Source organism: Sturnus vulgaris, chromosome 24 (assembly GCF_052056855.1).
Source record: "Sturnus vulgaris isolate bStuVul1 chromosome 24, bStuVul1.hap1, whole genome shotgun sequence".
Taxonomy (NCBI): Eukaryota; Metazoa; Chordata; class Aves; order Passeriformes; family Sturnidae; genus Sturnus; species Sturnus vulgaris.
The window spans coordinates 7,102,607-7,113,622 of record NC_142266.1 but is presented as its reverse complement, the minus strand read 5'-3'; the positions used below and the strand labels follow the sequence as shown (position 1 = coordinate 7,113,622).

The 11,016-nt window shown below is 57.2% G+C and overlaps 1 protein-coding gene and 1 long non-coding RNA gene across 2 annotated transcripts in view; one reads left to right on the top strand and one right to left on the bottom strand.

Annotated features, from left to right (window-relative positions):
• Window positions 1-467: 467 nt before the first annotated feature.
• Window positions 468-4,136, bottom strand: LOC148221314 (uncharacterized). Its single transcript, XR_015808264.1, has 2 exons — window positions 3,906-4,136; window positions 468-2,405 (listed from the first exon to the last, which is right to left on the bottom strand). It is a non-coding gene; the product is annotated as an uncharacterized LOC148221314 (long non-coding RNA).
• The window catches only part of SLC9A1 (solute carrier family 9 member A1), a 26,800-nt gene continuing 19,583 nt past the window's right edge, over window positions 3,800-11,016 (top strand). The window contains exon 1 of the mRNA XM_014890582.2: window positions 3,800-4,138. Coding sequence (XP_014746068.1) covers window positions 3,811-4,138 — 328 coding nt within the window. The 5' untranslated portion in view covers window positions 3,800-3,810. The remainder of the gene's footprint in view (window positions 4,139-11,016) is intronic.

The following is an 11,016-nucleotide window of genomic DNA, read 5'->3' as shown; positions in this document are numbered from 1 at the left end:
AAAAATCCCTTTCCCTCTTCCTCGTTGGCTCCTTGAGGTACCGGAAAGCTGCAATTAGGTCACCCTGAAGCTCCTCTGCTGCAAGCCCAGAGCTGCCAGCCTTTCCTCAGGGCAGATGTTCTGAGCCTCTCATCCCCCGGTGCCTCCCCAGGCCATTCTGGGACTGTCTGACCTGTGCACAGCCAGGCTGTGACCCAGCCCCTGCAGAAAACCTCATGGCAGCACAACTCCAGGAGTGAAGTGTGTGAGCAGCTGCTCGTCCAGCAGCACCGAGCCCGGCCTCGCCTGGAAAATAAAACTCCCAGAAAGAGCCAGGAAAGAGCCAGGGGGTGGCAGTGTTAGCAAAATCCTTCCCTTCTCCTTGTCCTCCCCGGCCACTGGCCCTGGGGACACTGAGGACAGTCCCAATTATCTTAATGAACCCTCCTGAAACGGGGATGTGCGTAAAAGAAATCAAAACTTACCAATTCACCTCCCTATAATTTATTTCCACATTTAAACATTCCTGAAGTCTGTTAATAAAGTGTAATGAATAGTTTAAATTTTCATTTGGAACTTAATTCCCTGGCTCTCAGATAATCCCAGCTGCCTGGCAGAAGAAAATTGCTACTTGATTATTCCAAAAGAAGGAGGAAAAGCCCCTTAAATCAGAGACATCAGGTGGAAGCCTGAGGACTGTTCCTAGCACCTCCAGCCTCATAAATGAGAGCTGCAATGATTTGTCTCCGTCTTGCAAGTCCTTAACCCATTCAGCTGTTGTCAAAGTTCTTTACAGAAGGTAATAGTTAATGGTTGCCTCTGCATCAGTCCAGACTTCTTAATTAAACAAATAATAATCGAGATCCATCCTCACAAAAGGGCTTTATCTTCTTTTCTCAGTTGCCATCTCCATGGGGATCCAAAGCTCCACACAGAAAATCAGGCAGGCTTCAGACGCCCTTGACATGGAAGTTTTTCTCGCTGATGGAGAGAAAATTGGGGCACAGGAGCTTGATTTTTTCTCAAGCTGCTGACAGGAATAACAGGGCTGGAGCCAAGGAGGACTTGCTGGTTCTGCCTGCCAGGCGTGGAGTTTCCTGATGCAGGCTCAGAGCTGGGGAATGCAAACAAGGTGTTCTCCCAGCAGCACAGCTCCTGCAGGATAGCCACACCTTGGAGAGTTCCTCATGGAACAGGGCTGGGGCCTTCCAGTTCAAGGAAAGCGCAAATCTGCCTGAGAGCTTCCCCTTTTTACAGTGTTGAAGGGAAAACAACTTGAGTAATACAAGAGGCATTTTTAACACCTTCAATAAACACCTGTCTCCTTTTCTATCCTCCATCATGCTACACAGAAAAAAAAGAAAATCCAGTGTAAAAACCGCACAACATGCACATAAAGTTCAATTTTACACCCTGAGCCGTAGTTGGGATGTCCCAGGGTGCAAATGCATTTTCACAGACACGATCTCACTCTGTAAGTGGATTGTCCTGCAGACACCTGGACCTGCACTGGGATTTGTTTGCAGGTTAGAACAGTCAGGCCAGAGCAAGGAAATTTCCTCTTGGTCAAGAATCTGCACCAGCCAAAATCCTTTGCAGAGTCCAACAGGCTGACAGGCTCTTGTCCAAGCAAGACAAGCTGGATCCTGCTGGAACCTGCTACCAAAGCCACGAGGCCTCCCCTGGATGCTGCATGCCCCCCTGGCAAACACCACCAGCCCCACCCTGCCACAGCTCCGGCTGATCCGGGCACAGGATCCGGGAGAAAAACCCATCCCAGTCATTTCACAGGAACACTGTACCTGTTTTAGCTTCTAGGAACAGTTCCTGAGAGCAAAGCAGCCCCCGTGTTTTCGCCTCAAGGAGTCTCCCGTTGCCAGAGCACAGTCCTGCCTCAACCCAAACATCACCAACTGCATCGCACCGGCTTCTCACCCAGATATGACTAAGCCCTTTCAGCACGAGAAACGCTCAGGATTTCTTGTTTAATTGCTAAAACAGATTAATTTGACCATCCAGCACATAGCCAAGCGGAAAAGAGGAATTGACACACCTAGCAGGTTCCTGCTGAGGCTGATGATCTGCTTTAATTGATGGGTCACGTTTGGGGATGATTTTCCCCCACGTAGCTGGCACAGGGCTGCTGGGCTCCCCTCCTGCCCTCCACATTCTTCTGACCACTAGTGCTTTGGGAGGCTTAAATCCAGAATGTAACTGATGCAAACCAGCAAACGTCACCCTCAAAGCTCGAGGTTTAGCTGCCACATGTCATGGAGAGGGCCCATGCCTTCCCCACATGCAGCTCTCCCAAGAATTAGGGGCTGCATCTTTTGCCAAAAGGCCCCTTGGCTCCTGAAGTTTAGGCAATAAACCAGGTTAAAACTCGTTTGGATTGCTCTGATCACACACATGTGACAGTCAGGATGCTGGAAGAGAGCCAAGAAATCAGGGTGGCCGAGCCCAGCCACAGTGCCAAGCAACCCCCCCACGCTCCTCCAGAGGTTTTATTGGAGCCTTATCAGATTTCCTGGTGACTCAGAGCAAACGGTCACGGGCAGAAGGGCATAGCCACGGCAGCGAGCAGAGATGGGGTTACAGCCCCATCCAGAATAGCAGCCAGTGCCCACCAGGCCCCCCTGTCCCCCCAGACCCAGCACCCCAGAGCTCCCCTGCTGCACACCGAGGACGGGCAGAGCACGGCTGTGTCTCTGCAAGGAGCAAACACGGAGGAGGCACAGGCTGCTCAGCCACCCCAGGGAGCTCTGCCAGTGCCCCATGCCCTGGCTGGTGGGGGTGGCCGGGCTGTGCTGGGCACTGCCCCATGTCCCTGCCAGCCCCACTCTGGGCACAGAGCAGAGCCACCCCTCTGCTCCCCTGCACCTGCTCGCACGTCCCGTTTTCCTCCTTTTCTTTGGCATCCCCGCCCTTGCTTTGGGGCTCTTTGATTCCTGCACAGATCCTCTCTCTGTGCTCCCCTTCTTGTGCTTCCCAGCCGTGCCAGCCTTGCATGAGCACCCTCTACCCCTGAACCCTCCATTCCCTGAACCCTCCATTCCCCTGAACCCTCCATTCTCCTGAACCCTCCATTCCCCTGAACCCCCTCTTTCACCAGCACCCCTCCCACTCACACACCTGCACCCCACCTTCCCCTTCCCATCCCTTTCCCATCAGCACCCCCAGCTCCCGTTCTCCCCTCTCCGAGCTCCCCTCGCACAGCCCGCAGCCCCACTCCTCTCCCGGCCCCATCCCTGCCCTCTCTCCCCTCACTCCATTCCCGGCCTCATCCCCTCCCTCTCCCCTCACGCCGTTCCCAGCCCCATCCCTTCCCTCTCTCGGTTCCATCCCCTCCCTCTCCCCTCACTCCATCCCCTCCCTCTCCCCTCACTCCATTCCCGGCCTCATCCCCTCCGTCTCCCCTCACTTCATTCCCGGCCTCATCCCCTCCCTCTCCCCTCACTCCATTCCCGGCCTCATCCCCTCCCTCTCCCCTCACTCCATCCCCTCCCTCTCCCCTCACGCCGTTCCCAGTCCCATCCCTTCCCTCTCTCGGCTCCATCCCCTCCCTCTCCCCTCACGCCGCTCCCGTTCCCGGCCCCATCCCCTCCCGCTCCCTCCGCCCCGCTCCCGCTCCGCTCCCGCCCGCCGCCGGCGCCGCCCCCGCCGGTCCCTCCCGCCGGTGCCTCCCGCCCGCTCTGTGGGCCGAGCCCGGCGCCGCGGCCGCCCCAGCTCCGCTCGGGCTGTGGCGGGGCGGCTCCAGCCCTCGCCGCCGCGGCGGCCCCGCCGCCCCCCGCCCGCCCGGCCCGGCCCGGCCCGCGCCCCCCGCCCGCCGCCATGGGCGCCGCGGCCCTGCGCGCCCTGCCCTGGGCGCTGCTGCTGCTGGGGCCGCTGCTGCCCGGGCAGGTCCTGCAGGCCAACCCCATGCTCACCTCCGAGGGCCAGCCCGCGCCGCTGCCCGGCGGCGATATGTCCGGCTTCACCGCCGCGCCCCCCGCCGCCCCCGAGGTCATCCACCCGCTGAAGGAGCAGCCGGCCAACGGCTCGGGAGAGGGGCACGCCAAGCCCCGCAAAGCCTTCCCGGTCATCGGCATCGACTACACGCACGTCCGCATCCCCTTCGAGATCTCCCTCTGGATCCTCCTGGCCTGCCTCATGAAGCTGGGTAGGTGGGCGGCGTGGTGGGGCGAGTCCGTGGGGAAGGGCCTGGGGGAGGAGGGACCCCCGGAGCAGCGGAGAGCGGGATCCCGGGCAGGTGGGACACACGCCCCGGGCAGGTGGGACACACGCCCCCAAGCATCCCAAGGAGCGACCCTCCTGAGCATCTACCACGAAGGACCCAGCGAGCATCCCAGGGCGGGACCCCCTGAGCATCCCGGGGACCCCCCAGCTGCATGGGACAGACAGACACCCCCAGTCATCCCAAGCGGTGACTCCTGTGAACATCCCAAGGAGGGACCCTTCGAGCATCCTAGGGAGAGACCCCTCTGAACATTCCAGGCTGGGAGCACCCCAGACATCCCAGGACAAAATCTCCTGCACATCTGCAAACCTCCCAGGCTGGCTGGGCCGGGGTGGGCACTGCTTTCCCCACGACCTTGGCTCTCCGTCCTGGGCCTGGTGGACAGCGGCATCCCTGCACTCCCAGACTGCTCCGTGCCTAGGAGCGGGCCTGGAGATGCTCCTGGCCCCTGCTTGCACCGGGGCTTTCCTCCCTTTGACACTTACGGAGGAGGCATCCAGTTTGCTCACTTCCTCTCCAAACCACAGGATGCCTTTTGTAACCTTGGAGAAGTCACTCAAAAACCTCCCGGTGCTTCGGCCTCCCCTTCCTCCCCCTCCGCAGCACACCGGGGTGGGTTTGCCTCTGCTGCAAAGCGTCCCGAGATTCCCGCATTAAAGAGAACGGCTCGGGGCTGGGAAAGTCAGCGGCTCTGGGAAAGCATCACTCTGCCGGGGCGGGGGTTGTTGACAAAGTGTTTTCCAAACTTCTGCAGCTGGATCAATACCAGCCGAATTTCCCTAAAGCTGTGATGTAACCGCTCCGCTCGGCCCTGCCGTGCTGTCCCCAGCCTCGGGCAGTGCAGAGGTGGAGCTGGCCCTGGTCCCATCCGGGGTGATAAAGCCAAGGGGACAGGTGAAATGTTTGCCTTGGAGCAGGTGGGGAAGGAAGGGAGCCCTGCACTCCTGCATTTTGCTCCTCAGTCGCCATCAGTGGTTTAATAACAGTCACTTATGGGGTGCTCCAGCTTGCTGAGGGAAATCTTGCTTTTGTAAGCTGGTTCCTGTTGTAAACTGTGCCTTATCCTGGTCTGGAAGGGTGTGAGAGACCCCCAGGAGTTCAGATCCTTCCTGCCCAGGTGCTCCTCTAAACATCCCGTCCCCTCCTCAGCACACTGTGAGCGTGTGTGGGCAGGTGAAGCCCCATTGCCACCATCCCTCCTGAGTGCTGTATTTACGTGCAGGCGGAGGAGTGAGAACACTTCAGACCCGGAGGCTTGCCGGGGAGACAGGCAGTCAGGACAGGCTGGAACCAGGTGGGAACCACGGCGTTTGTGCCTTCCTGGCATTGCCCAAAACCACCTGGGGCACGTTCAGCTGTCCCTAGGGAAGGCAGATCTCCTTTGGCAGGGCTCGGCTGTTGCACTGCACCTTCAGCCCTGCTCGGGGAGCAGAGAGTGAGGAAATCGGGAGTATCTGCACGGAAGCTGGTGGAGAAAGGAGGGGCCAATGGCCTGCGGGCCTGCCGGGGAGCACGGGGGAAACTGTGCTGGAAAACACCAGAATGGGAGAATGGGCAGCAGGGAGAGGCTCCGGGGATGGAAGGACGGGGTGGGGACAGCCACCCTGCTCTGTGTCACTGGGGATGGGGACAGCCACCCTGCTCTGTGTCACTGGTGAAGGGGGACACCCTCTGTGCTCTCTGTCACTGAGGCTGAGGGAAACTGCTGCTGCCACCCTTGCCTGGAGTCAGGGCTCGTTTGTGCTGCAGGAAAAGTTGTGTCTGCCAGCTGTCAGCTTTGGTGCTACAGATATTGTGCAAGACTGTGTGTTTTAAGGGGTGTATTTTAGGAGAGGCTGCCCTGCAACTTTGGCAAAGGTCTTTGGAGGTGGCAGGTGCTCTGCAGAGCTCCAGAGATGCTGATTATGCCAAAATCCACACCTTAGCTTACCTGCAACTCTGACGGAGCCTCAACAGCAGGTTTGCCCTGGGACACCCTTTTCCTTGGCCTCCTTTCCAGGGCTTTGCATTTCTTGATCTTGCTGCCTTGGCAGGTAGTTCCCAAGTTGCTGGTACAGCTCCCTCCACTGCTCCGTGTCCATATCCCAGCCTTGTCTATCCCGCCCTGGATCACGGGCTGTTGTTCAGCAGCACCAAAATCGGCTTTTTCCACCCAGGGATAGCTCTGACACAGCTGGGCACTGCTGGCAGTGCCACCTGGAATGGCAGGACAGGGCTCACACAGCTCCAGATCCCTAAACCTGACAGGGTCTGCAGCATCTCATTTCCAGGGAAAGGGGGCTCATAAACAGAACAGGAGTTTGCAGTGCTTCCTCTTTCTCCCCACGCTATCAGTGTGCATTTATTGATGCATCTGGGTGATCCTGCAAAATTCTGAGGGGACCAACATCTTCTTTTTCCAGGAACGGGAATTCCTGCAGTGTGGGCTGTGCATGACAGCTCCTGACACCTCATGACAGCTCCTGACTGCCCTTCCTCAGCTCAAAGCTTCTCTCTGCTGGGCTGAAACTGGTGATTGAGCCACAGGTTGCTACAAAACTGAGTCTTCAACCCTGTGAGTCACTTCAGGGTGTCACCCTTGGGGGTAGTGCAGGGTGGCCGTGTGGAGGAGCTCAAAAGTGCTCACAGGGCTCTGCTCCAGGCCAGGAGATGCAGCCTGAGCGTGTGCTGTTGCTCAGTTTCCCCCTGTTGCTCTTGATGCTTTAGACAGCTCTTCAGACCTAAATGCATCCTCCTCTTGTCCCATCGAGGGGGTTTGTCCTTTCTCCAGCAGCTCTCACTGTGTTTGTTTGGGGAATCAAAGGTGTGAGTTGGGCCCTTCCCCTCTTGCTGCAGTTTCTGTAAAATGCCTCAGAATGTTGGTTTCTGGAGGATTCCTCACCTGACAGGGCACAGAGGGAGGTGTCTCCCCAGCATGTCCTGCAGGCATGGGCTGTTCTGCTTTGTTAATCCCAGTGGAGAAGGGGAAGCTGGTGCTGGCTGCTTTAGTGCATACTCACATGGTATTTTAAGGCTGTGTAGGGGAAGAGGGAGTGAGGGGCAGCTACAACCATGTGCAGGTCAGGTCTGGTGGTGGCCTGACTTTGCCAGGAGAAACCTTTGCAGCTGCAGGTTGCAACCAGACATTGATTCAACCTGTTGTATTGTTGCAGAAGGTCAGACCTTCACAAAACACCCAGTGAGGAGCTCTCTGTGCCCTTCTGCAGGGATATCCTAAGGGTTCCTTCACACCGTGCCCAGGGAGTGGTTGGGAAGCTCAGGGGTTTCCCAGCAGGAGAACCTGCTTTCCTCATTCTGAGACCTTTCAGCTCCCAGGCTCCCAGAGAGTTTAGGGGAAATTAAGTTTGACTGTAAATACTTGCTGGTTTCAGGGGAAAGGGAAGGAGTGAGTCAGGAATGCAGATATCAGATTGTGGTCAGCAGTGCCTTTGCTGGGGCCCAGCAGGCAGAGCCCTGTGGTGAGCACCAGCTCCTGCCCACCTTGGAGAAGAGCTGTGTCTCCAAAGCCCACACTGGCCAAAGCCAGAAAGCAGAGAGTCATATTCCACTAGCCACCTTCCACTGAGGCATGTCCTGGTGTCTGTCTGCACCAAACGGCTTCCCAGCCTCCCCGGAGCATCCTGGCCACTCCACCACCAGCTCAGGGAAATCACAGGGTATGTGCGTTCACCTTGGCTGGAAAGGAACCTGAAATTCATGTCTTGAGCCCAAGGTTTGAAAGTTGGCTGGTGCCTTTCCTTCTTTCCTCTGGGAGTCCGTGTCCCCCACATGGAGAGAGGCTTCATACCCGGGCCTGTAGTGCCAGGACGAGGGGAAGTGGTTTTATGAAGGCAGGTTTAGATTAGATAAGAGAAAGAAATAACTTAGAAGGTGGGGAGGCCCTGGCACAGGGTGCCCAGAGCAGATGTGGCTGCCCCATCTCTGGAAGGGCCCAAGGCCGGGCTGGACAGGGCTGGGAGCAGCCTGGGACAGTGGAAGGTGTTCCTGCCTGGGGTGGGGGTGTGGAACTGGATGGGCTTTAAGGTCCCTTCCAACCCAAACCATTCCATGATTCTGTGACTCCTGGTGCCCACCAAGCTGCTCTATCACTTCCCTACTCTGCAGGAGAAACCAGGATGGAAAAAAACCTCATGGATCAAGATAAAGGCAGTGTAATAAAGCAAAAGCAAAGGTCATGTGAAGAAACAAAGGGAAACAAAAGATTTATTCTCTACTTCCCATCAGCAGATGATGTCCAGCCACTTCCTGGGAAGTACCTTCAGGAGCACAGTGGCTGCTCCGGAAAGGAGATGTCGTAATCAGAGCTGCCCACCCTCTCTTCCTCTTTACTCTGTGCTTTTCTGTGGTGTGGAACATCCCTTTGGTCAGCCTGGGGCAGTCCCAGCAGTGTCCCCTCCCAGGCTGCTGCCCACCCCCAGCTCCTGGTGAGGGCTGGATGCTGGGGGCAGCTCTGATGCTGGGGGCAGCAGCCAAAGCTCAGGGTGTTACCAGCCCGCTCCCAGCCACCCTGAGGGCCGCTGTGGGGCAGGTGAGCTCCAGCTCAGCCAGACCAGGACGTGGGGACAGGTTCCCTGTGTGCAGGCAGGGACTGCAGGGTCCCCACGGGGCAGCCGAGCTCCTTCCTCACCACACACTGCTCGCTGCGCTTGGAGCCTGTGGCACTCACTGAGTCACTGCTCTGTCTCTTCTTCCCCCTCGGCAGCCCTCTTGTGTCTGGGGTGTTCCCTGCCCCTCCAGACTGAGTGACAGCTGCCAGTGCCAGCCTGGCGCTCACAGAACTGTCCCCTCTGTGTCCCCTTTGTGTCCCCTCTGTGTCCCCTCTGTGTCCCCTCTGTGTCCTTGTTGTAAAGCAAGCCGGGGACAGTGTCTGTGCTCAGAGCAGAGGGAGCCCAGAGCTGTGCCAGGGTGGGTCAGGTGGGGACACGCTTTGGTGTCACATCTGAGCCCGCTGTGCCAGCACAGTGCCCGTGCCTGTGACTCCTTTGGAGAGCCCCGATGGTCCCCAGCACTGCTGCGCCTGGCGAGGAGCGAGATTAAGGCAGCTCTCGGAGCCTGTGAGCTGGTGATAGCTGCGAGAGAAGGGCAGGACATGCTGGGTGCAGGTGGGGTTGTGGAGCCTCACAGGACACGGAGGGTGGCTCCTGTGCCTGGAGGAGAGGAGACAATTTCAAAATGGCCAGAGAGAGGAACGTTTGTAGAAGCTGCTGGCTGCTGGCTGGCAGCGAGATTTGGGTGCTAAAACTCTTGGGTGCTTAAACACCTGGGTGCTTTTCAAATGTTTTTATCAGCCCACATCCCTGCCCTGAAATCGTGGCTCTTGGAGGGGCCACCCCGAGGTCTTACAGAGCCCTGCTAGTTGGGAAACTTGAGGATTCCTTTGTGTGAGGGTTGATAAGCAGGGTAGGAAACCTGCTGTGGTGGCTCTGGATGGAAGAACTGGATCTTGAGAGCAGACACAGCAGAAACACCCCAGAGCAAAGCCTGGGGACAGCTCTGCCAGTGCCACCTGCAAGGGTGGGCATGGGACAGCAAGGAACATTCCCAGAAATGCTGTGGTGTTGGGAATTCGGTGTGTGACTGTGGGATGAGCGTGCTAGAGTTGTGTCTGTCACCCTGCTGCCACAGAGGGTGGCTGTGCTGGGCTGGCTGTACTGGGCTGGCTGTGCTGGGCTGGCCATTGGCAGAGCTGGGCTGGTGGAAGGGGCAGCTCCTGCTGGATCCTGCTGCTGGCTGATCCTGGTTCCCTCACTGAGCCCCAGGGAAATGTTTGTCTTGTTCCTGGTGGGAATGTTTGTCTTCCAACCTGGCTTATCACGTGTTGACTGCAGACACTGTGGTGGTGAGAGCTCTGAGATCACCCCAGTGCCCCCACTTGTGTCAGGAGCTGTTCCAGGGGAGCTGGGCCTTGCTGAATGACTGTTGGGAAAGGATTTTGAAGTGCGGCTGCAGCTGGTGCCACAGAAGTATAAATTGTCGTGACAATGAATTTAATCAGGCTCTTCCAATGCAGACTTGTTGCATTCCCACTCCCTTATTGGGGGATGATCCAAACACATGCTCTGGTTCTGTCTTCCCCTGCTTTGCCATCTCAGAAAGAACAGCCATGGCATTTATTTTTCCCTCTCTGATCTGCACGTTGCGGGTGTCTGAGCTAAAAAACATCCAAACTGTTCCCTCCATGGATCTGAGAAAACCATTAGTTTAATTATGGCTGGAAGAGTGAAAGGTTCCTGCTGTGAAATATGGGATGGTGATGGAGTGGGAAAAGCAGAACAGGTCTGTAATCACAGCCATTCCTCCCTGGTGAGCCCTGATGTGCATTAAGGCAGGATTACACTCCACTGCAGCCATGGCTTGGCTCCCTGCAGGGACCCTGCTGCCTGTGGCAGCTTCTGGACCTCCAGGCCCTCAGGAGCCAAAGCTTTTGTTTCATGCCATTTTATCAACAAAGGCTGGGAGACCTGATGCCGGGGTCAGGGAAGGGCTGGCTGCCCACACAGGCTGCAGGTGGAATTTGGGATGTGGGTGTTGCAGGTCCTGTGGCAGCCAGAGGCCCTGGCCTGGCTTTCAGGGAGATGCCATGGAATTGTTCCTCCCCTGAGACCTCCAGGTGACCTGGGGTGGTTTGTGTCGATATTTGGCCTCTTTGGTTCACATCCTTTCTCCCAAAATTGCCCAATCACAGCTTGTCCACCACACCCAGAGATGCTGGAGATCCCTTGAGAGATGTGGAGGACAAGTCTTTTGTCTGCAATTAGTGTAGCTAAATAATCTCCTTTGTGGTTTGAGAAGGGAAAACC